The sequence below is a fragment of the Pongo pygmaeus genome, chromosome 3 (assembly GCF_028885625.2).
Source record: "Pongo pygmaeus isolate AG05252 chromosome 3, NHGRI_mPonPyg2-v2.0_pri, whole genome shotgun sequence".
In the NCBI taxonomy this organism is placed as follows: domain Eukaryota; kingdom Metazoa; phylum Chordata; class Mammalia; order Primates; family Hominidae; genus Pongo; species Pongo pygmaeus.
Window position 1 is genome coordinate 203,412,376 of NC_072376.2, and position 26,601 is coordinate 203,438,976.

At 37.7% G+C, this 26,601-nt stretch overlaps 1 protein-coding gene across 1 annotated transcript; it reads left to right on the plus strand.

Moving 5' to 3' along the window:
* The first annotated feature begins 1,095 nt into the window (after positions 1-1,095).
* Positions 1,096-24,094, plus strand: FRG1 (FSHD region gene 1). The gene is made up of 9 exons (XM_054485302.2): positions 1,096-1,996; positions 4,124-4,194; positions 13,146-13,271; positions 14,052-14,109; positions 16,008-16,122; positions 18,375-18,479; positions 21,639-21,730; positions 22,716-22,826; positions 23,983-24,094. Exons 1-9 carry the CDS (start codon positions 1,935-1,937, stop codon positions 24,017-24,019), a joined length of 777 nt encoding a protein of 258 aa, XP_054341277.1. The 5' UTR covers positions 1,096-1,934; the 3' UTR covers positions 24,020-24,094.
* Positions 24,095-26,601: the final 2,507 nt, after the last annotated feature.

Genomic DNA, 26,601 nt, shown 5'->3' on the forward strand with positions numbered 1-26,601 from the left:
CTTTATTTTTTGTAAGTTTTTGCCAAACTCTGTGCATATACAGAGGCTGGGCAAGAATGAAATCCAGAAATATGGCATATGCCATCCCTTATTTATTTCCCCATGTGACCAGCCAACAACTTCTTCACCTAGTCCCAGCTTCAAGCTGACTTTGTCTACTTCTCTATCGGAAATGGAGCTTCCCCAAAGACTGCCTCAATGTCAGTTACCACAAGGCCTTTTTTCCATCTTATGCTCCTAAACTTCTACGATATTAAATTATATTATCCCTTCTGGAAACTCTCCTTAGCTTTGATTTCTATAACGTTACTCTAACTCTGTTTCATTTCTTCTTTTATAGACTCTCTTTCTTTTCTCTATCCCTTTACTGTAGACATGTTGTACGGCTTTGTTCTTAACCTTCTGATCTCTCCACATTCATTCCCTCAGAGCATGTATCCATTTTCTTGGTATCGACCTTCCTATCTGATTATTACCATCAAGTAAGGATGTTGGTGATGAGCATAGCTAACATCTCCTAGACATTTTCCATGTAGGTTATAATAAGCACCCTATATAATTTGTACCATTTAAATCCTCAATCCTAAATGATACTATCACTAACCACATTGTATGAGATGAGGAAACTGAGATTTTCATCAAAACCCTGGAAAGCCAACGTGAGGCGCCCCTGTGTGTCTCCTTTGTTAATGACTCCGGGCATCATGGCATGTGGATTGCCATGGAATGGGGATTAGGAAGCACAGCACTGTGAAAACACCGGAAAATACATTATGATAGCGGGTAACGACGCTCATCTCCGCACATTGTGACGGTTTTGTTTCTGACTCAGGTTTGAGATGGGCCAATCCTAAGTCGATCGTGCCACCAGGGATCACGAATTTAATAAGATCGTGGATGCTTGGAACCCAACTGGTCTCTGTTTTCTACTTTAGGGAAAGAGCCACAGCTTGAGTGGGGTGGTTTTGGTGTCACATACGCGATCAATAATACCCACCACTGCAGAGCAATCACCGTGGACTACTCCTCGTTTCATCCCACACTCTTGCGATTGATGCCTCTCACCTGTTTACTGACTTCATTCAAATTCTTCAGCGACCACAGGACCTCGACTTGCCTTCTCTGTCCTGGTTCTCTCACTCTGCTTTACAGGCCTGGCCTGCTCGCGGTTCCCTCCAAGCCTCCGCCCTGTTTCCTCCATCAGACAGGACTAGCTTCCTTCATCTCTGTCCAGCAAAAGCCTGCCCAGCGTTCAAGACCCTCCTCAGAGACCGCCTCCACGATTAGGCTTCTCTTGACCCCTGAGCCTGTAACACGCGCCACCATAACTCTCCACCTCAGCCCACATTCCCACAGCACTCGTGACGTCCGCGGCCCTCAACATGGCGCTTCATTCTATTTTAGGGTATTTCCTGCTTGCTTCCTGCACACACAGTCGCACGAGGCACAGCCCCGAGTGACCCGCGCACGAGTGGCCCGCGCTTCCAGCCGCGCTGCCGCAGGCCAGCGAAGGCAGCCGGAGCCGCTTCCCGCCCCTGCGGGGACCCTCGCCAGCCCGCAGCCCTAGCGGAAGGCGGTTCCACAGCGCGCCCGGAAGCTCCGCCACCGCCAGCACCGGCGCCTCGGGCGGGCTTTCCTCCCCTCGGGGAGGCGCGAATCCTCAGGAGCTCCTCGAGAGGGCGCCAGGGAGCAGCTGCGCGCGGACACCTTTCGGCCCTCTACGGCCGCCGTAGCTCCCCGGCAGAAACCCGGAAGTGGAACTCTCAGCCATTCAGCGTTTGAGTGAAGACGGAGGTGGGTTCTGGAGAGACCTACGCTGTCAGGGAGTGTTTACTTCGCCTCTACTTCTGTTCTTCCCCGCCCTGATGCTTCCCCGGGTCACATACTCGTCCTGAGCCGGCTTCAGCCTGTCCGCGCAGAAGTCTCCCGGAGCTATGGCCGAGTACTCCTATGTGAAGTCTACCAAGCTCGTGCTCAAGGGAACCAAGGCGAAGAGGTGGGTCCTGCAGCTCGGGCGGGAGCCTCCTCCGTTCTTTTCGGAAGCACTCCACCCCCGCGAGCCTGGTGGAAGCCGTGGCGCGGAGAGAAGGTTTCGTGGCCTCCCAGGCTTCGCCCTGGCTTCTGTCGGGGCTGGACGGAGGCCGGGCCGCGGTTCCTGGCGCCTGTGCAGAGACGGGCAGCCTCCCGCGCGGACGACCCAGGAAACAGGGTAGACGGGCGGGTGACCGGTGACCCCGTACCCACGAGTTTGAGTCCCCTGAGACATCTCTCCAGGCCTCTGCCTGGTGGGTCTGCGTTAGTCTGATCTCGTAGTTCATGATAATAATTTCCTTTATTAGGGATTATTCTTTTCTCCATTGTCTCTTCCTAGAAAAATTATTGATTAATTTTTTTAACCTAATATGTACAGTGAAACCAGGATGAATCACACAGTGGTTGAGGTGTATGTGGGCTTTGATAGGGATATGGGCTCGAACCTACACTCTGTCATTTACTGATTTTGTAATTTGTGGCAAATTGGTTAATATTTCTGAACCTCCATTTACTCATTAAGAGATCAAATATCTGAACCTCCGTTTACACATTTATACTTTCAGACGATGTTTTATACTTTTAGAAGACTGTGAGAATTAAATGAGAGAACATATATGCAGTAAATAAATTGAGCCAAATGTGAGGAGGAGGTCGTAGTGGTAATTTATTAACTCTTTAGGAAAAAATACCTGTGCACTCATATCCCCGCTTTTTTAACTGGAAGATTTGCCCGAGGTTGACTGTACATACAGATGTTGAGCATTTCCTCCTGGTCTCCGTGATAAACAGAGGTTTTGGTATTTTTAGGCGAGATGGAAAGAAAGTATCAAGGAGTGAGCTGAAGCCACTGGCCTTGAGAACCCTATGTAGGAGTCTGGCCTCATGAAGATGCCAGAATAAATGACAGGTTTATCCTGAATAAATGTGAGATTTTTACTCTGTGAATTTCCTGTGAGGAGAGGAGAGTTATCTTCTGAAAACTTTATGATGAAAATGCAGACGAGTGTCTTAAGATTATCGTAATAATCATAGTTAATGCTTATATAGCACTTTCAATGTGCCAAGAAATTGTAGGCGCTTTGCACGTTAACTTTTTTCAAATCGCTCTTGGTTTTTTCTTTTTTTATTGAGATGTAATTCATAATTATAAAATTCACCCTTTTGTACAGTCAGTGGTTTTTAGTATACGTTCAAGAGGTTCACCATTGTCTAGTTGCTCAGCATTTTCATCATCTCAGAAGGAAACGTCCCCCTACCCATTAAAGCAGTCACATCCCATCCTCCCCGTCTGCTAGTCCTTGGCAACCACTAATCCGCTGTCTGTGAAATCGCCTATTCTGAATATTTCCTAAGAAAGAAATCATGCAACATGTGGCCTTTTGTATCTGGCTTCTTTCACTTATAACATTCTTGAGGTTCATCATTGTTGTAGCACTTGTTCCTTTTATGGCTGCGTAGTATTCCATTGTATGGATGTAACATTTTGTTCATCCATTCATCATTTGGGTTGTTTCCCCTTTTTGGCTATTGTGACTAATGCTAGTGTGAATATTCTTACGTAATATTTTTGTGGGTGTATATTTTCATTTCCCTTGGGTATACATACTTAGGAGTAAAATTGCTGGATCATGAGGTAACTCTTTAACTTTTTGAGGAAACCCAAACTGTTTCCTGTAGATGCTACACCATTTTACATTTCCACCAGCAATGTATGAAGGTACATATTACCTCTTAAACCTCACAATAGCCTTAAGAGTTAGGTTAAATTATTATCCTAATTTTTTAAGTGGGTAAACTGACTCACAGAGAGATTCAGTACCTTTTCCAAAAATCACAGAGCTAAGAAGTGAAGGAATCAGGATTTAAAATCTGGCAGTGGGCTCTACAATCTGCTTTGAACTCTAAGATAATATGTACAAAGCCTGAAGCAACTTCTCAGTACTGTATTTAAGAGGGCATAACAATGTAAGTCTTCCTAAATCAATAATTTATAAATGAAAAGCTTAAAAGACTTCCAAGTTTCAATCTTACGATATTTATCATACAAATCAATATACCTAAACTCATCTATGTAAATTATGTCCTGTAGTAAGAAGAAAAAGAGCAAAGATAAGAAGAGAAAAAGAGAAGAAGATGAAGAAACCCAGCTTGATATTGTTGGTGAGTCAGTTTTCAGTGCCCTATTCTGAAAAAAGTTAATGTTTCTTGAGATCTCATTGAAAATATTTTCCTAGTTAGAAATTTATGATGTATTCGTATTTGTCTTAAAGTGCTTAAATATTACCTACAGTTATAAATTCCATTTATTCTTTAGCACAGTAGATGCTACTGATGCCTTTACTTCATTATCAGGAGAGAAAAATTATAACTCTCTTGGTAGGCACCATTAGACTGCTTAATAGCCGGAGATTCTGATACATAATTTTAAAGGCCTAATGTAAATGTTTTTCAACCAAATATATTTTACAAGTTATTTTCTTTGCACATGTATGCATTTTAATTGTAGAAGTCGGTTGTCTCTTAAAGGAAGTATCTTCACAGGAAAAATCATTATTTTGTGAACTCTGAAATGAATGAAAATCTGAAATACAACATCAGGGTAGCCTGTAAATGATACTAGAAATAAACTGACCTAAACACACTTAACCAGCCTATTTTCCGTTTAGTTCTTTCCATACATTTTTTTTCTCTTTTAAAACTTGGCAAGTTGCATTTTGAATCTTCATAGATTATGGTAACTTAAAAAATATATAAAATATGGAATGGTATAAAGCTAATGTTCTGGAAGAATCATTGCTTTCAAAATGGCAAATCAACAATTCTAAAATTAAGGTAGATATCTAGGATAGATATGTAGATGTGAAATTGCTGTGTCAAAGGATAGGTGAATGTTTAACCATATAAGAAACTGCCAAAAATTTTCTAAAGTGGTTGTGCCATTTTACCCTCCCACCAAGAATGAATTAGTGCTCCAGTTACATCCTTGCCAAGAGTTGATGGTGTTATCAGTCTTTTCTCCCAGTCTGAGTTTTACCTTTTCAGTTTCTTAATGGTGGTTTTTGGATGAGCAGCTTTTTTTTTATTTTTTTTATTTTTATTTTTTTTTGAGACAGAGTCTTACTCTGTCTCCCAGGCTGGAGTGCAATGGCGCGATCTCGGTTCACTGCAAGCTCCACCTCCCGGGTTCACGCCATTCTCCTGCCTCAGCCTCTCGAGTAGCTGGGAATGCAGGTGCCCGCCACCACGCCCGGCTAATTTTTTGTGTTTTTAGTAGCAATGGGGTTTCACCATGTTAGCCAGGATGGTCAGAAGCTTTTAATTTTTATAAAGCTCAGTTTATTTTTTTTTCTTTTATGGTTACTGCCTTATTTCTTTGATCTAAGAGATCTTTGCTTACCCCAAAGTCAGGAAAATATTCTACATTGTCTTTTAGAGGCATCATAGTTTTACTTTTTACATTAAATCTGTCATTCATCTCAAATTAAATTTTGGCATGATGTTGTGAGTTCAGTTTCAAGATTTACTTTTTTTTTTCTTTAACATCTTGATAGCCAATTGTGCCAGCACCACTGGTGTTTCCTTTTTCCATTGATCCACTTTGGTATCTTCATAAAAAATCAATTAACTTTCTATGTATTGGTCTATTTCTGGACTCTGTTCTATCGATACGTTTGTCTGTTTTTCTGTTGGTATATTTCTCTTGATTGCTATAGTTTCATGAAGTCTCGAGATCAGGTAGTCTGAGTCCTCCAACTTTGTACTTATTACCTATTAATTTATTAGTTTCTACAGTGAAGCTTGTTGGATTTTCTCGAGAACTGTATTGAGTCCAGATCATTTAGGGGAGAATCAGCATCTTAATATTGGGCCTCAATATTTCATAATTTTCAATGTAGCAGTCTTGCATGCCTGTTTAAACATTTATTCTTAAGTATTTTATAATTTTACACTACTGTCAATAGAACCTTCGAATTTGATTTTCCAGTTGTTTGTTGTCAGTATGTAGATATACAATTGATTTTTGTATAGTGACTTTGTAGTCTGATAAGTCTGTTTCACTTATTACTTCTAGTGGTTTGCTTATATAGAAAACTAAGAAATTTGCAATTATGTTTCCTGTGACTATCATTTTACTTCTTTCTTTCTAATCCTTATGTCTTGTCTTTCTTTTTATTGGTTTATTATACTGTCCAGGACTTCCATAGTGTTGAACAGAAGTCATGAGAATGGGCATAATTGCATTGTTCCCAAGCTTAGGCAGAAAGCTTTCAGTAGTCCACCATATGGTGTGATGTCTGTAGGATCTGCAGAGAAAACCTTTATCAAAATGAGGACATTCCTTTTAAACTTTGTTTCTTGGGAGTTTTTATTTTAGTGGTGTTTAATGCTGTCAGATGCCTCTTTCTGTATCTGTTGAGATGATTATACAGCTTTCTTCATTCTGCCAATGGATTACACTGGTTTCATTTTCAACTTTTAAAGTAACTTTATATCCCTGAGATAAACCCCTCTTGGTTGTGGTGCATTGTCCTTTGGGATATTGCTAGATTTGATTTCTAGGTGTTTTTTTTTTTTTTTTTTTTTTTTAAGATTTCTATATTGGTGTTGATGGGAGATACTGGACTTTTGTATCCTTTTCTTGTAATGTCTTTTTTTGATTTTGGTGTCAAGGTGATACTGGGTGTCATAAAATTAGATGGAAAGTGCTGTCTCCTTTCCTATTTTTGGAAATAGCTGTGTGAGAGGGGTATGATTTGTTCTTTACATGTTTGATAGAATTCACCGGTGAAGTCAACTGAACCTAGAGGGTTTTGTTTGGTTTGGTTTTAGTTTTTTGTGGGAAAATTAAAATTTTTTAAGAGATATTTTCAGATTTTTTTGTGGTGTCAGTTTTGGTAATTTGTGTCTTTTAAGAAAATTTCATTTCATCTAAGTTGTTGGATTTATTGGCATAAAATTGTTCAGAATATTCCTTTCTTTAATATGCTTTTAATGTCCGTAGAATCTAATCTGTATTGCAGTCTCTTCATATTGGTAATTTGTGTTTTTGCTATTTTTTCCTGGATCAGTCAGTCTAGCTGGAGGTTTCTCAATTCTTTATAAGATCGTTTGTTTTAGATCGTTAATGATCTTTTAGTACAGGGGTATTCAATCTTTTAGCTTCCCTGGGCCACAATGGAAGGAGAAGAACTGTCTTAGGCCACACATAAAATACAATAACGATAAGCTGATAGCCAAAAAAAAAAAAAAAAAGCAAAAAAATCTCATAATGTTTCAAGAAAGTTTATGAATTTGTGTTGGGCTGCATTCACAGCTGGCCTGGGCCACATGCAGCCCTCAGGTTAGACAAGCCTGTTTCAATATTACTTATTTTCTCTTTTTTTCATTTTCTATTTCATTTATTTTCAGTCTTTTCTTTTTCCCCCCTTTAACTTATTTTCAGTTTACTTTGTTCTTGTTTTATAGCTTCTTAAGAAGGGAGTTAGATCTCTTCATTCCACTTTAGTTTCAGTTATAGTCAACACGCTTTGTTTTCATTTTCATTCCATTCAAAACATTATCTAGTTTTCCTTGTGATTTTTCTTTTCGTGGACACATGAGTTATTTAAAAGTATATTGTTTTTAATTTCTACTACATAGAGATGTTATAGGTATGTTATTGTTGCTGATTTCTAATTCATTTATAGTATAGTTGGAGAACTTACTTTCTTAGTGAATTTCCATGTACACTTGAAAAGAATGTGTATTCTGCAGATGTTGGTTCAGGGTTTTTTTTTTGGTTTTTTTTTTTTGGAGATGGAGTCTCCCTGTCGCCCAACAGGCTGGAGTGCAGTGGCGCGATCTCAGCTCACTGCAACCTCCACCTCACAGGTTCAAGTGAATCTCCTGCCTCAGCCTCCGGAGTAACTGGAATTACAGGCACCTGCCACCACACCCGGCTAATTTTTTAAATATTTTTAGTAGAGACAGGGTTTCACCATGTTGGCCAAGCTGGTCTCAAACTCCTGACCTCAGGTAATCTGCCTGCCTCAGCCTCCCAAAGTGGTGGGATTCCAGGCGTGAGCCGCGGTGCCCAGCCAGTTCAGTGTTCTTTAGATGTCTGTTCGATCAACTGGTAGAGCTTGTGACTGTGCATATCTTCTGTGTCCTTACTGATTTTTTACTAATCCTACGGTGTATTGAGAGTTATGTTAAAATCTCCAGCTGTAATTCTAGATCTGTCTACATGAGCAGTTTTTGCTTAAAGTATTTTGAAGCTCTCATAAGATGTGTACACATTTAGGATTGTTAAGTCTTCTGTGTAAATTCAGTCTTTCATTTTCATAACATTTTAACCTTATTTCTGTTAAGCGTCTTGATGCCTAGTTAAATTATTTGACTACCCTTTTGCTCCTATCAAGCCTGGACCTTTGTTAGTTTGTGCTTATTTATTAGAGTTGCCCATAGACTTAGACAGTGACTCTTACCCTAGGAAAGGTTCATCCTCATGGGCCTCAGCCACATGTTTTAGGCATACTTGGTGAGTTCTCTCCACTCTGCTGTGTCCCAAATTTGTGTGATCTCTGGCATCTCCAGTCAGCCCTCAGCAGTGCCAGCCACTCTGCAGAGGCCTTGTGGAGCCTGCCTACTGCATGCACTCCCCCCAGCCCTTGGCCACAGACCTGCAGAGAACTTTTGCATACTCTTTTGAGGCCTCACCTGTGTGTAGTTCCCTCTTCTCCAGTACCTTATTCTATAAACTCCGAACATATTAGCACTGCAAGACTCTCAGCTTAGTGACATTGCCTCATTTCTGGAGGTCTCTACGTCTCTCCGTGTGGTCAGGAAACTGCCATTGGGCAGAAAACAGTACGTGTGAGATTTGCCTCCTGTGTTTTCCTGTTCTCAAATATCACAGTCCTGTTCTGCCTGTGTTCCAATCCCCGAAAACAGTTTTCTCAAATATTCTATCCAGTTTCAATTTTCTCATTGGTCATGGTGTGAGGGCAAGTCCATCTTGGCTGAAAGACGAAGTCCTTCTGCGTCTTTTCCTCTTTGTCCTTCCACCTTCTTTTGCATTGTGGATTTTCTAAACTTGCCATATAAGTAAGCATGTGCCTATTTGTGAAGGGAAAGAAGAAAAACCTTTTAATTTTTTAAAGCTGTTCTGTTGGTTGCTCACAAGGATCTGAAGGGATTGGTAAATAGGATGAAAGAAAGTCTGTAAATAGGATGAAAGAAAATCTGTCTTTCACATGGAGAAAACCAAGTGTGACATTAATAAAACGAGCATGTCTGTAAGCAAAGAGTTTCACTGAGCTCTGCTAGATTCAGAAGCTGTTGGACTTATAACATCACAGTTTGCAAAACACATATATTTTATTTACCCAGGAACTAAAGCTAAGTAAGCTATGGGTTAATAGAAGTCTGTGAAGGGTACTTAGACTACAGTAAGATTGGGGAAGAAAATTCCATTTCCAAATCTAAGATATATCATTCCTTTGTGCCAAGCACATAATGAAGGCAGAGATTTAAGGGGGCCCTTAGCACGGAAACACTGGGTTAGTCAGAAGGTGAGGTGAGCTGTCACACAGCCTTGATGCCAGAATGAGGGTGCCCTGGTAGTATCTTATCAGCCATGACACTGGTGCATCGGGCCATTTTTTTTGTTTTTTTTTTGTTTTTGAGACAGGCTCTTGCTTTGTTGCTCAGGCTGGAGTGCAGTGACATGATCATGGCTCAGTGCACCGTCGACCTCATAGGCTCAAGCAATCCTCTCACCTCGGACTCCCGAGTAGCTGGGACCACAGGCTCCTACCACCATACCCAGCTAATTTCTTAATTTTTTTGTAGAGATGGGGGTCTCCTTTTGTTGCCTAGGCTGATTTTGAACTCCTGGGCTTAAGTGATTCTCCTGCTTCCCCCTCTCAAAGTGCTGGGATTACAGGCATACCAGACATATGTAAACATTCTAAACTATGTGAAAATACGTGAAAAGCTTTGTTATGCATTGTGAGACAACACAGCAGGAATATTTCACCATCTGCCTAAGGTTTAAAAGGAAATAACTTTAAGCATGTGTCTAAATAGCAAGTAATGTTTTAGAGCGGATTCTCTTAAATTCAGCTTGGGCGTCTGCAGCGTATACACAGCTTGAGCTGTAACCTGACCTAGAGACAGGCAACTTCAGTGCCCACTGTTCTTAGGATCCACTGCTTTTTCACAGCTAAAACCCCCGAGTGGCACTGTTAGGTATTATGTTATGTTACTTTAGTCGTTAAACATATAAGCATACCTCCAAAGGTTGAATGTAGGCCACTTGCAGAAAGTAGGCAGAATGCTCCCATTTAATTCTTGATGATACTGTGTTTAGCTTTCTTATTCTTTGAAATCTCATTGAGAAAAAAATACTGGCATCTGCTCAAAGTAATTTCTTTTTCAGTTGACAATATTATAAGTAATGTTATTGTGTCATTTCCCTACTTGGACAGAGTGTGACAATTTTGAGGAGCTTGTTTGCCGGAAATTTCTTCTTCATTTGCAAAACTTTAATGAGATATTATATTTAAATGATTTTATTTAATATTAAGTATACTTAGTGAATGTGGCATAGAACATACAAAATAAAACTAATTTAAAATCATTAACTATTACATTTATAAGAAAGACTTGCTAATCATAACACTGTTGATAATGATTCTGAATAAAGCATTATTTCTTTTCCTGAAAACAATTGTAGCTATAACTCAATCATCTAAATTGCTTATTAGTTTTATTGCTTTTTAATTGTCTTTAGCTGAAATTTTAATTTTGATTAATTTTCTTTTTCTCCATTGGTTTTGTGTGTGTGTGGAGGTAAAATATACAGAATATAGAATTTGCCAGTTTTTCTATTTTTAAGTGTACACTTCAGTGGCATTTAAATACATGCACCATTTTACCTTCCCACCAGCATTGCACAGGGTTTCAGTTTCTCCACATCCTGCCCAACACTTGTTTTTCTGGTTTTCTTGGTTTCTGTTTTCTGTTTGTTTGTTTGTTTTGATAATAGCATTCTAATAGGTGTTAAGTGGTATTGCATTATGGTTTTGATTTATATTTCCCTAGTGACTAGTGGTGTTGAGCGTCTTTTCAAGTGCTTATTGGCCATTTGTATATCATCTTTGGAGCAATGTTCGTATACGTCCTTTGCCCAGTTTTGAATTGTGGTATTTGTCTTTTTGGAGTTCTCTATATAGTCTGGATATTAATTCCTTATAATGTATGTAGTTTACAAATATTTTCTCCATTCTCTGGGTTGCCTTTTACTCTGCTGATGTCGGTTCTTGATGCACAAAAGTTTTTAATTCTGATGAAGTCCGGTTTGTCTGTTTTCTTTTGTTGCCTGTGCCTTTGATGTTCTATACAAGAAATCATTGCCAAATTCATTGTCATGAAGCTTTTCCTATTTTCTTCTAAAAGTTTTCTAACTTTAGCTCTTACATTTAGGTCTTTGGTCTGTTTTAAGTTACTTTTTGTATTTGGTGTTAGATAAAGGTCCAACTTCATTTTAGCTAAAATTGTATGTATTTTAAAATTTATTATGGAAAGCATGAAATGTTTAGTTGAATAGAAAATTTTGTGCAGTGGAATTAACTGAATCTTCAAAACCTTTTTGTTATGGAAATATCCAAACTATTCCATTCATAGAAGAATATAATGAGTCCCCCATGTGCTCAGGCCCCAGCATTAATTATCAATATTTTGCCAATCTTGTTTGATTTACACACACACCCACACACACATTTTTTCCTAGAAAATTTTAAGTAAAATCACAGATACTATGTCATTTTACCCATCAGTACATAAATGTACATTTCTTAACGTGGTATGTCTTTCTCTCATCACCTGTTTTGTTCTTTATTTTTATATGTTATACTATGTCATTATCAGACCTTGTAAAATTAACAAGAATTCCTTAATATGTCATATCCAGTTAATGATTGACTCATTTCTACTCTAGCTAAAGTACAACTTAGGAGGAGGTTTGAGGATATTTTTTAACATTAAGATATAAACTTTTATAACAACTGCTTAAATAATTTTTCCTAGAGTCTAACATTTCTATTGGCAAATTGGAAATTAGTATACATAGACATAGATTCTGCTCATTTTACTTGCAATCTAAAATCATAGTTAAGATTACTGGCCAGGCGCGGTGGCTCACACCTGTAATCCCAGCACTTTGGGAGGCAGAGGTGGGTGGATCACGAGGTCAGGAGTTTGAGACCAGCCTGGCCAATGTGGTGAAACCCCGTCTCTACTAAAAATCATTCAGGCATGGTGATAGGCGCCTGTAACCCCAGCTGCTCGGGAAGCTGAGGCAGAGAATTGTTTGAACCCAGGAGGCAGAGGTCGCAGTGAGCCAAGATAGCATCACTGCACTCCAGCCTGGGCGACAGAGCGAGTCTCTGTCTCAAAAAAAAAAAAAAAAAAAAAGATTGCTATGCTAGAAAGTCTTCCTGTAGAGGCATTTTTAAGAAACATTATGATAGGCATTGCCTCTGGAAAGCAGGCATGAGTAGATGGCTGGGGTCTATCATGAGAGAGACCGTTCTCTATATGTCACTTTGTACCTTCACATGTTGCCTTTTGTTTTGTTTTGGTCTTTTTTTGAGACAGGACCTTGCTCTGTCACTCAGGCTAGAGTGCAGTGGCGTGATCATAGCTCACTATTACCTTGAACTCTGGGCTCAAGTGATCCTCTTTCCCCAGCTCCCCGAGTAGCTGGGATTACAGGCATGCACCCCCATGCCTGGCTGTATGTTGCTATTTTATGTTTTAAAAACCTAATCCTGACTGTGCTGGTAGTCGCATGAATCTGTGCACGTACATGCAAACAAGTACATGTAAAACTGGTGAAATCTGAATAAGCTTCATGGATTATATCAATGTCAGTTTCCTGATTCTGACAGTGTATGATACTTATGCAAGATGTCATCGAGACAAAGCAAGTAAAGGATATGTGAGATCTTTGTATTATTTCTTACAACTGCAAAATAAAAAGTTTTTAAAACTAAGTTATAATAACTAAAAAAGAACTCTGTGTCAAAACTAACATATAAAGTTGAAATATTGATTTTATTTTTTAGGAATCTGGTGGACAGTAACAAACTTTGGTGAAATTTCAGGAACCATAGCCATTGAAATGGATAAGGGAACCTATATACATGCACTCGACAATGGTCTTTTTACCCTGGGAGCTCCACACAAAGAAGGTTTGTGTCTGGAAGGGAAGATCCTGCCACAAGTGTAGATTTTAGGACATTCATTCACTTAGGCCAAACTCTAACTAGTCTCAAACATTTTCCAAAGGAATGGAACCATTGCATTTGACTCTTCCATTTTTTTTTTTAATTCCTTAATATTTACCAGCCATTGGCAAGTCCCTCTTTCTCATATAAGCATTTGAAAACATTCCGTATAGTTCCAGAAGAGTATCTTTGGAAATCAAAACAACATGAATAATTAAAATAGTAAGTGGAAAGAAAAAAGAAAACCTATTTGAGTCAAAATGTTTGAATTTCTTTTTTATTCAGACCTATTGCCACAACTAACCTGTGCGTTTAACAATTTGAAGTTTCCTCATTTTCTTTAGCGCATTAGAGGAAGCACTAATGAGATACGAAGTAATTACAAGATAAAAAGCAGTATCATTTGGTTAGCAAGGCCATCCCTTGAATAAATGAAAGCATTTAGCTTTTTAAATAAGTGCTTATTTATGACTGTATTTTAAAACATAAAGAGAAGCTATCTCAAAAGTTACTAAATAAGCATTATATCACCCTGTCTTACTCAGTGTATAAAATTAGCACTGTGGTTAAAAGAAGGTAAAATAGATCTTGATTCCAAAGATACAGTATTACAGTGACATCAGTATATCTGAATATTCTTACATTTAATTGCAGAAGAAAATAGCCACATTTTTTAAAGCAAAATAATGTCTTTATATTTATAGCAAATGTCAAATTTATTTTCAAATGTTTTTTCTCCAATAGTTGATGAGGGCCCTAGTCCTCCAGAGCAGTTTACGGCTGTCAAATTATCTGATTCCAGGTGAGCTTATGTTGTAATATAATTAGTAACCAGTTGTTTTAAAAGTTTAATTGTATTCATTAAAAATTTTAGTATGTGTCTTAAGCCCACAGGGTAATTTTGATATAAAAAACAAAATAGCTTTTTTGAAAAGTAGATTTTGTGATCTACTTTTAGTGGATTTCCTATCAATATATAATGCTAGGCTGGAAAAAAATATGTAAGTTAAAAAGTGAAGATTAATAATACACACCGAGTAAGATAGATTAAAAAATAAATAGTACAAAACCTGGTTCACTGTTGCTATATTTAAACTCACTGTTTGGAAGTCCAAAGGCAAACAGGAAGACTAAAAAAAGGAATATTGTTGAAACCAGCAGAGAATGTTACAGAATCATAACGACCAAAAGAATATTTTTACTCACTATTTTTACAGTCATTTTATAAAGTAACCTTTTTTATTCTCACCTTGTGCAAAAGTATAGAATGATTCTTTGGGTAGAAGATACTGAAAGTGAATTTACATATTTTAGTAATTGGTTACATCAACATGATAATGATTTCTGTTATATAATCATTAACATATAAAGGAGTAAAAGTCAATTCTGGCATCCCAGGAGATTCTCGGTAAGGTAAAAGATTAGAAATCATAATTTTAAAAAATCACATTAAGATGATTATTTCTGTACTTTCTTTGAAAGTCTGATAAGTATGGTGAAAGACAAAGAATAAAAGCAGAGGAAGAAAAAATTCAATAGTTTTAAACTGCTTTACAATTATAAACAAAAAAGGATTATAAAGAAAATTAACTGACAAATGAGGAAAATATTTGCAACAATCTTAACAGGCAGTGAGTTCTTACTCTTCATATGTATCTTGTATAGAATTCATAGCACTGATGACCCCAGTAGAAAAACTGCAAACAATCAGATCTCAATAGAAAAATGGACCAGGGACATTACCAGATAATCTAAAAACTAAAAAGGAAAGGAAAAGAAAAACAGTTGTTATTCTAGTTAACTACTAAAATGCAAATTTATAGGATACTGTTTTTTCCATATCAGGTTTTCAAGTATTTTTTTAAAGTCATAATGTTTAAAAAAAAATCTGTGATACAAAACATACTCTGTTAATTTGAGGTAAGAATGTAAATGGAAGCAGCATTTTCTGGAAAACAGTTTGATGACATAAGAACTTTATACCCTTCGATCCAATTATTTCTAGGAATTTTTTCTAAGGATAAAGCAGTTTTATGTACAGAATAGATGTACATAGAACTATTTATAATAAGAGAAAAAGTAAGTTTTAGTAATTTATTATTGAACTTTATAACTAAAGAGGTATAATTGAAGAATGATGAATTTCGAAAATATTTGTTATGTAATATATAAGGTACAATGTTTATATTAAAAAACACAATATAAAACTAAATTTAAAACTGCACTGTCCAACATGGCAGCAACTAGTCACATGTAGCTTTTTATTTTTTTTAAAAGGCACAGAGTCTCACTCTTTCACCCAGGCTGGAGTGCAGTGATGTGACCGTATCTCACTATAACCTCAAATTTCTGGGCTCAAGCAATCCTCCTGCATCAGCCTCCCAAGTAGCTGGTATTACATGCGCACGCCACCATGCCCAGCTAACTTTTTAAATTTTTTGTAGAGATGGGGTCTCACTGTGTTGTCCAGGCTGATCTTGAACTTCTTGCCTCAAGCAATTCTCCCACTGGCTTCCCAAAGCACAGAGATTACAGGAGTGAGTCACCACTCAGCCACATGCAGCTTTTGAACACTTGGAATATGTCCAGTCTGAAATTTTAGATATGTACACACCCACACACATACACATGTCCTGTTTTGATGTTCTATAATTAATTTTCTCTCAGTTTTTAACTTTTATCTATCTTATTAATGTACAGAATTGCCCTGAAATCTGGCTATGGAAAATATCTTGGTATAAATTCAGATGGACTTGTTGTTGGGCGTTCAGATGCAATTGGACCAAGAGAACAATGGGAACCAGTCTTTCAAAATGTAAGTGCTGTTATTGTTTACAAAAACTTCCTGTCAGTTTAACAGAAAGTCTGTAACAGTCAATCATAATATATTTAAAAAGAAAAAGTAGGATGCAATACTATAATACATTAAATTGGAATAAATCAGTAAGAACATAGAGCCTTGAAGAGATCTCAAAATATAGTGCAACTAAAATAGCATTAGTACTTTTGCCCACAATTATTTCTGTATACCCTTAGTGCCTAGATATGGATCTCATTTCCATTAAAGAACCAGTCAATTTTAGGTCTCAGAGTAGGAAAACAGAATAGTTCCTAAGTATCTTCTTTGTAGCAGAAATCATGGATGCTTTCAGAAACATTAGAGACTGTAAGCGAACAGTAGAGCTTGCTAAGACCAAGTTGTGACAATTTATGCATAAAATAAATAATAGTTCATTGAAGTAAATTATCTCTAAAAGACTTTCTGTTCATAAGCTTAAAATAGTGTATGAAAAGATAGTTTTAATATAAGAAGAAAAAAGATAATATACTAATTCTTAATTTTAGTAAGTAGACAGTTGTAGTATATGGATGTTTTGTTAAATCTTTGTTGATACAGAATACATAATTTCCTTTTTCTGTTTGTGTGAGAAGATTGAACAAAAATATATGAGTGCTAAACAGTCTTTAAAAAGTAGATAACTATATCAAAAACAGTAAGGACCAGTGGGCACCACGCAGAACAAGCAAATAGAAGATAAGCTCAGCCTTAGAGTAGCAGCTTTGGTAGTATACACTAATGAATTGAAAATAGGAACTCAGCAGTGTTTTCTAAGATGACAGATTAAACAAACATCCCCCCAGAAAGAGGTAATCACTTAGACTAATTTCCTCATCCCCTAGGATAAAATCTTAACTCAGTGACTTGAAAACTATTTTGACCCAACCCTTTGAGAAATGCATTTTTACATTGCAGCCCAGCACACACATATGTATAACTGAAGCAAGAGCTGTACTTAACAATACTTACTTATCCGTGTGTTATGCACCCTGATATTTCTTATTCTCTTTTACCCCTTCCTCTGTGTGTCTGTGTGTATTCCTTTTCCCCCCCACCCACCCAATACCGTTCAGGAAACACTACATTGATTTCATTACCCGCTAATGTGTTGCAACCCCTTTGAGATGATCCTACTAGTTATGATGAGACACTTCTAATGAAAGTTACACTGGTAGAAAAGGCCAATATATCATAAGGCCTTAGATGATGACTTAGATAGTACTAATAATACAACACTTTAGGAAAGTTCATTTCATTTTATTTTTAGGAAGGACACTAAGTTTCAAAAATTTAAATTTAAATGAAAGAGGGTCTTAAAACTCTATTGCAAAAAGGACTCAGCTGAATAATCTGTGGCACAGGTTTAAATCATCTTGGACCACCCTGCCATGTTCCAGGGCTCACCAGGAGCCATCCAGATGAGAGACCACCCAGCCCTTGTGACCTTGACTAAGAAATTAAATCCATGTTATCAGAACTTTTTTAACTGGATGTGATATAAGGTTAACATATTTTGTAATCATTGTATTTATAAATATTTTGTCTAAATGTTATGGTATTCCAAGTTTTCCAAAAGAATCAACCAAATACAAGTTATAAGTAAACATTATATTTGTTAAGGGGGTTAAGCTAACCAAATTTGTAACCCAGATTTAGATACACAAGAAAATCAGTCTTTAAAGTTTTGTTTAATAGGAAGCAGTGTAATATATCAAACATTAAACAACTAAAAAAGTATATGAATATTTATTTTCACACACAAAAGTCCCTCAGACATTCTTAAATTCAAAACACCAAAGGCATTGTATATACCTTTTCATGTTTTCTAATTGTGAAGAAAATAAATTTTACTTAAAATGCTAATATTTTAATAAAGTATGCGTTCATAATTATGTTGTCTTTAAAGTTAATTTTTCAAACTGAACTAAATCAGTTATATCTTCAGTAGATCTTTTAGAAAGGAAGCAATCCTACCTCATCTACTTAGAATTTAGTCCTACTAGGAAGATACACTACAAATGTTTATTGTGGTAATCTTTGAATAGTAAAATGATAGGTGATTTTGGTTTCCTTTTCTATATGTTCTTGTATTATATTTTTCAGGTTTTTCTCTAAGTTCTTTTCTGTGATTTTTAAATCAGGGAGGAAAAATTAATTCAGTCTAAACACTTAATGTTTCTTCTACAAGAAGTATCCTCATGGCTATTTTGTTATTTTGTTTCACTTAGGGGAAAATGGCTTTATTGGCCTCAAATAGCTGCTTTATTAGATGCAATGAAGCAGGAGACATAGAAGCAAAAAGTAAAACAGCAGGAGAAGAAGAAATGATCAAGGTAATGATGACATTTTATACAGATAACTACATTCACACATGCGATGTGACTGTATCTCTTTAAAATGTTAAATGGTCATTTACTGTCACTTTAAAGATTTAGTTAATAGCTTTTTGTAATGTGGTGTTTCAAATAGACTCATTTTTAATTATAAATCCCATAGTTGATGGCTTGTTTCTACAATGTGGGTAGAGAAATGAGTGCATCTAGGAGCTACCTTGCCATTATCTCCATGGATTAGTATCTTTTTCTGGTAGTTCCATATGCTCTTTTTAGGCTTTCATGTTCTTGTTTTCTTGCTTGTATTTTAAAATCTAATTTTTAAAATAGATAACATGTACACGTGGTCCCAACATTTTCAAATAAAAGCATGTGAAGATGTATGCCTGCCATGCATCTTACTCACCTGTGTCCCAGCTCCTGTTCCTCTTTCCCTTTGTTTTTTTTATAGCCTCCTAAAATTTCTTTATAAACATATGAATATGTTTATAATTTTCAACTGTTTTATGCTAAAGGTAGCCTCCTCTATAGTCTAGACTTTGATTTTTTTTTTTCCTTAAAATTGTATCTTGGAGAGTTTTCTACTATGAGTTTGAATGTAGAAAGTTTTCTCTTTTTCTTACTTTTCCTCTCTTTCTCTTTTTTAGCAGCCACATAATATTCCATTTTAGGGACGTACCTTAATTTATTTAGTCTCTTATAGATGGAAATTTAGGCTGTTGCCAGTCTTTTGCTCTTATAAACAGTGCTGCAGTACATAACATTGAATATGCATCAATTTGTAGATGCATATTCAATTTCGAGAAGGAGAATTACTAGGTCAGGGGTATCTGCATTTGTATTTATGTAATGCTTGAGCTTCTGTGATGATAATCACTTTATGAAACATAAAAAATCATAGCAGAACTTCTGGGGCCTTAGCCCTCACATTTTAAAAATATTTTTATTAATAGTACCAGTCTTCTTTGCATTAGGAGAAACATGAATCACATAAAACATGATTTTTATTTTATTTTTAAAATTTGTGTGCATCACTAAGCTGGAAATAAAAGTTCCTTATTCCAGGCTAAATTCCCTCATCCGTAGTCAGACGCGTTATCCATTGCACCACTGGCCTGTGCCCTCCCTAATCCTACTCTTTGTTTTACATCATTGTAAAAGTTACACAGACATCTTCATATCAAGGTGAAATTCTAAATAATACTGTTAATATAACCTAGATAAATGAGATAGTTAATTGGAATTTGATGAAAACATTTAAGGCTTAATTTTTTAGACTCACAAAAGCCACTGATCTTTAATGATAAACATATACCAGGATGTGTCTAAAGAATAACTCCCCCCTTCTTGACACATGGTTTTTCTGTGTCTTGGCATTCCATCGCAGTACTGAGCATCCTGAACCTTGCTTTGTTTGTCTCTGTTGGGAATCACAGGTTGCATCCAGTCTGACCCAGATTTGCTCTGTAAGGCATTGGGGGGGCCGGAGTGGAAGGCTCTAAGAGGGGGGCAAATGCCTTTTCTAAGATGCCCTTCGTTCTTATAATTAGAGCATAAAAATTTATGTTACATTTTTCTCTACTACCAGTGCAATTTAAAAGCATCTATCAAATCTCTGTATATACTTCATGTTAGATTTCCGATCATAAGTTTGATTTTAGAATAGTCTTGATTTCAAATAATTTCAAATCTAAAGCTCAAACAATTTCAATCTAAAATGTAGGTATTTTCTTAGAGAAGGGAAATGTTATATTTTTTTGTTGCATGCATCCGGCACATGCGTTGTAGTCTTGAATTTCCATAATGCTCCTGTGAGGTGGATGTGAGCTCAGCGTTACATACAAGAAGACAGCCTCTGACCCTCTTTACATCCTCGTGGTTTTTGTCAGTCAGTTCATGGAAATCACAGTGATTTCAAGGTGTGGTAAGACAGGATGTGTACCCAGGCCCAGCTGACTCCAGAGGCCACTCTCAATATTTCATAGCACGTTGCTTCTCAGGAAGCAGGTCATTGGGGAAATGCAGATGGGTTTGTGACTTACATTTAATTTTATTTATTTATATTTTATTGTATCATGTTTAAATTATTTTGCATCTGGATATCATCACAAAAGTGTTATTGAAGGCAACAATTGCAAATATATGTGCAGTGCTTTGCACTTACACAAAGATACAAAGATACTTGCACAAAGATTGCGTTTTTCACTATGTAAAGCAATTTTCAGACGAAATACAAAGTTTTCTGGATCTCTTTGGCTAGTCAAGTACCTGGAAGCTCTGAACAGTGATTATTTAGGACTCTTTTCATACCATTTAATTGCAGGCTCTCCTAATCTCTGTCAGCCCTTCACCTTTATGACCTTGCCTTATCTACCAGAACACAGATCCCTCTTACTAAAGGTAGCATTGTGTTACAGGCCCTAGCAGGGAATGTTTTCAGGTCTGGGACCCCTCTAATCAGAACTGTCACAAAGATGTCATTGGCACAAACACGTTATTTGTCATCACTTTCTAAGCAGCCCTGGAACTGGACTCTGGCCACAGAGATCCCCTAGGAGACATGAGTCCTTACCATTGCCAATTGCCTGTTCTGTGGGTGATCCTAATTGTTGAATGCAGATTAATTAACTTATGACATGTGGTAGTAAACATCCATCCAAACTTAGGAGGATATAAGAAGCCAGTAAAAGAGGTGGGTTCCAATTAATTAAAAACAAGTTGTGTAATGTTAAAAGTTTTAATACTTTGGTAATAGTCTGTGCAACATAAAATAGCTATTAAGCTTTCAATCTGATCAAATGAACACTTGTCTACTAGGGATAATTTGGTCCTAGTGTATTCACTTGGAGGACAAAATTAAATTAGTTAATGATCGCTTTATTGCCTACCAGGATCTGATGTGTAAAATGTTTCTGAAATAATTTTGTCTGTGGTGTTTCTGACACAAGGGCTGTGGAGGAAGCATGTGATAGCACTTACTCATATAGATTATATATATGAAGTAAAAACACATAACCAGAACCTTTTTCTGAATATAGTTGCTCAGTTAATTTTTTCTTCTGCATAAGAAATCATCTCGAATGTTCTTATGTGACACGTAAAGTGGGGAAGGTGGAAGATAAACATATAATCCATTGAATTCTCTTTTCCAATATCTAGATTAGATCCTGTGCTGAAAGAGAAACCAAGAAAAAAGATGACATTCCAGAAGAAGACAAAGGAAATGTAAAACAATGTGAAATCAATTATGTGTATGTATTCTTTTCCTTTTAGACCTACGGATTTGACAGTGAAGTGCTTCTCGAAGTGCTTCTCAAAGTGCTTTCAAAATAAATTACCAAATTAGCTGGGGATGGTGGTACATGCCTATAGGCCCAGCTACTCAGGAGGCTGAGACAGGAGGATTGTTTGAGCCCAGGTGTTCAAGGCTGCAGTGAGCTCTGATCACCACTGCCTTCCAGCCTGGGTGGCAGAGCAAGACACTGTCTGAAAAAATAAAACTGATGGACAAGAAGAGACAACACAATGTAGCCTCTAGGAGAGCACTGAGCTAAATGCTTTTCTTTTCTTGAGGCTTGTTTTCCTAATCATCCTACCAGCTCCCAAAGCTAGTCACTCAGGTTAGTCAATCTCTCTATTCATTCACAGAATGGGTGTGATGCCAGTCAAAGGCTGTGCTATGGCCAGGACACAGGAGACTCCAGCCAGCATGCCCTAATAGAAATGGGGCCTTGTGCTACCCAGTCAATGAGTGGCCCTCCTCTTGAGAGGTCACGAAGGTCATCTTTGTTGAAAAGCTCCAGCTTATTAAAAAAATACAATTAGACCTTTTTTCTCCCCCAAGACGGAGTCTCGCTCTGTCCCCGAGACTGGAGTACAGTGGCGTGATCTTGGCTCATCTCAACCTTCGCCTCCCAGGTTCATGTGATTCTCCTGCCTCTGCCTCCCGAGTAGCTGGGACTACAGGCGGGCGCCACTATGCTCGGCCAATTTTTGTATTTTTGGTAGAGACGGGGTGTCACCATGTTGGCCAGGCTGTTCTTGAACTCCTGACCTTGTGATGCGCCTGCCTTGGCCTCCCAAAGTGCTGGGATTGCAGGCATAAGCCACTGTGCCTGGCCTACAATTAGACGTTTTTAATAAGTGAAAAAGAAATTAACAGTATTTATAAATTTAATAGTAAATCTGTATAATCAGAGTTTGAGGTATTTTTCAATGAAGACATTTTCTTTGCAGAAAGAAATTTCAGAGCTTCCAAGACCACAAACTTAAAATAAGTAAAGAAGACAGTAAAATTCTTAAAAAGGCTCGGAAAGATGGATTTTTGCATGAGACGCTTCTGGACAGGTAGCTATTTATTTACTTATTTCCACTATTTTCAGTAGCCAATAGAAATGGCATGTAGAAAATCTACATTCTCTTAAATTACTGTAGTTTTTCACATTTTTGTCTTTATTTCTGAGTGTGGCAATATTACCTAGAGAGGACATCATAAGTTTGGGAAAAGACTGTCAAGAAAGAATATCTAAAAATTATAACCGATTCTAAGTATATACTTTAAGAAATTCAGGTTTGACTGTATCTACTTCATAAATTTATCTTTTTATAACTATTAGAACCAGAGTTAGAAAGAAGCAGTTTGACTAATATAAAAATTATGTGGATTCTGTTAGAGTAGTTCAGGTTCCTTAAAATAAGAATAGATCAACTAAAAAACTAAGTATAAAAGCTAAACAAGTGAAATTGAAGCAGTTTTATTCTAAGATTTGGAAGAGTGCAGGATGTTTATCATAGCAAATTATTAATATTTATTACTCTTCCTAGGTAGATAAGTAATATCCTAGATTTATGACACAGAAAAACAGAGACATTTAGCTGTGAGTGTACAAGTATAAATCAATTAAGTGCCAGATTTTGATAATCATCAGCTGCTCATTCAAGTCCTATGTTGCAAACTTACTCTTATGCTTTTTTTACATTACTTGATAAAGGCAATGTTTAATTACGTATTTCCTGTTAACTAGCTGGTAGAGTTCATACCTAAAGTCAGTAAATAATGTTAAGAATTTTTTCCAGCTGAGCAAATGAATATGTATCTAGTTGTAAGAAATTAAGAAGAGGATATAAAATATAATCAGGATGTGGACTCTAAAACGGAATAAGCTGTATGTCCTGTAACTTTTATCACTTGTAATAATACAGCATTCTCACCCTGTTAAATGGAAATTCAGAGCACCCTTAAATTCCGGAATAATTAAAATTGCTATTTGGATTGAAAAAGCCCTTAGGCAACATTTATTGAATATTAGGAAATAACTTTTATAAGATTAGAATCCATTTTTTATAGAAACCAAATTTAAAAGTATACATATTTTAATATAAGTGTTGTGGTAATAACCAAAATTGAACACACAGTTTTAAAGCTTTTTATATTTAGTAGCAGTTGAATATATATGGCATGTTTTACATAGATTAATTTTATTATTTTTCTTTGTTTAAACAGGAGAGCCAAACTGAAAGCTGACAGATACTGCAAGTGACTGGGATTTTTGTTTCTGCCTCATCTTTTTGTGTTTTTTTCTGAATAAAATATTCAGAGGAAATGCTTTTACAGAGTTCTTGAGTTGTTGTGAAATTATTGTTTACCTAGTAGCTAGTTTAATCAGGATTCTTCATGGATGTACTTTTTACCTAACTACAGTTTTTCACATGGAAATGAAACTTACAGTACACATTTAACGTACCACAGGATTTTTTTCTGGATTTCCTGTCCTGAAGCATGAAGTGTACTAGAAACCAATTCTTCCTGTGCTACTTGTGGAATCTGCCTTATTGGATCATAATCTTACTTTACTTTATATAATAGATGCTTAATCAGTTCCTTTAATAAAAGTTAGAAACTCCCAACCCAATCAACAAGGCTTTGGTTCTACCTCCTAAGTACTACCCAGATCACAGACAATCCAAATATCAGAACTAGGGGGCTGGGCAGAGAGGACAAATCATCTATTAGGGAGTGGGACAGAAAGTGGAAACATTACAAAGAAGCAAGTAGGCTCAGAACAGAGGGGAGAGTAGTACTGGGGAAACTCCCTGCTGAGGACAGGTTAGCCACAGTGGATATGTATGTGACACCTTTGTCCTCGTGAGCTGGAATGGAAGCTGATAAGGGAATAGGAACAGCTCCAGTCTACAGCTCCCAGCGTGAGCGACAAAGATGGGTGATTTCTGCATTTCCAACTGAGGTACCGGGTTCATCTCACTGGAGAGTGTCAGACAGTGGGTGCAGGACAGTGGGTACAGCGCACCGAGCATAAGCCGAAGCAGGGCGAGGCATCGCCTCACCCGGGAAGAACAAGGGGTCAGGGAATTCCCTTTCCTAGTCAAAGGGGTGACAGATGGCACCTAGAAAATTGGGTCACTCCCACCCTAATACTGCACTTTTCCAACAGTCTTAGCAAACGGCTAAGGTATATCTCCTAACACTATCCCTCCCCGCTCCCCTGACCCCAAAACAGGAGATTATATCCCACGCCTGGCTAGGAGGGTCCTACACCCAAGGAGCCTCACTCATTGCTAGCACAGCAGTCTGAGATCCAACTGCAAGGCGGCAGCGAGGCTGAGAGAGGGGCGCCTACCATTGCCGAGGCTTGAGTAGGTAAACAGTGACCAAGAAGCTCGAACTGGGTGGAGCCCACCGCAGCTCAAGGAGGCCTGCCTGCCTGCCTCTGTAGACTCCACCTCTGGGGGCAGGGCATAGCCAAAGGGCCGCAGAAAACTCTACAGACTTAAATGTCCCTGTCTGACAGCTTTGAAGAGAGTAGTGGTTCTCCCAGCACGCAGCTGGAGATCTAAGAACGGACAGACTGCCTCCTCAAGTGGGTCCTTGACCCCTGAGTAGCCTAACTGGGAGGCACCCCCCAAGTAGGGGAAGACTGACACCTCACATGGCCAGTTACTCCTCTGAGACAAAACTTCCAGAGGAACGATCAGGCGGCAACATTTGCTGTTCACCAATATCTGTTGTTCTGCAGCCTCCACTGCTGATACCTGGGCAAACGGTCTAGAGTGGACCTCCAGTAAACTCCAACAGACCTGCAGCTGAGGGTCCTGACTGTTAGAAGGAAAACAAACAGGACATTCACACCAAAACTCCATCTCTACATCACCATCATCAAAGACCAAAGGTAGATAAAACCACAAAGATGGGGAAAAAACAGCAGAAAAACTGGAAACTCTAAAAATCAGAGTGCCTCTCCTCCTCCAAAGGAACACAGCTCCTCACCAGCAATGGAACAAAGCTGGATGGAGAATGACTGACGAGAGAAAGCGGCTTCAGATGATCAAACTACTGAGCTACAGGAGGAAATTCAAACCAATGTCAAAGAAGTTAAAAGCTTTGAAAAAAAAATTAGATGAATGGATAACTAGAATAACCAATGCAGAGATGTCCTTAAAGGACCTGATGGAGCTGAAAACCACAGCATGAGAAATACGTGATGAATGCACAAGCCTCAGTAGCCAATTTGATCAACTGGAAGAAAGGGTGTCAGTCATGGAAGATCAAATGAATGAAATGAAGCGAGAAGTTTAGAGAAAAAAGAATAAAAAGAAATGAACAAAGCCTCCAAGAAATATGGGACTATGTGAAAAGACCAAATCTATGTCTGATTGGTGTACCTGAAAGTGACGGAGAGAATGGAACCAAGTTGGAAAACACTCTGCAGGATATTATCCAGGAGAACTTCCCCAATCTAGCAAGGCAGGCCAATATTTAAATTCAGGAAATACAGAGAATGCCACAAAGATAGTACTTGAAAAGAGCAACTCCAAGACATATAATTGTCAGATTCACCAAAGTTGAAATGAAGGAAAAAATGTTAAGGGAAGCCAGAGAGAAAGGTTGGGTTACCCACAAAGGGAAGCCCATCAGACTGACAGCAGATCTCTCGGCAGAAACTCTACAAGCCAGAAGAGAGTGGGGGCCAATATTTAACATTCTTAAAGAAAAGAATTTTCAATCCAGAATTTCATATCCAGTCAAACTAAGCTTCATCAGTGAAGGAGAAATAAAATCTACAGACAAGCAAATGCTGAGAGATTTTGTCACCAACAGGCCTGC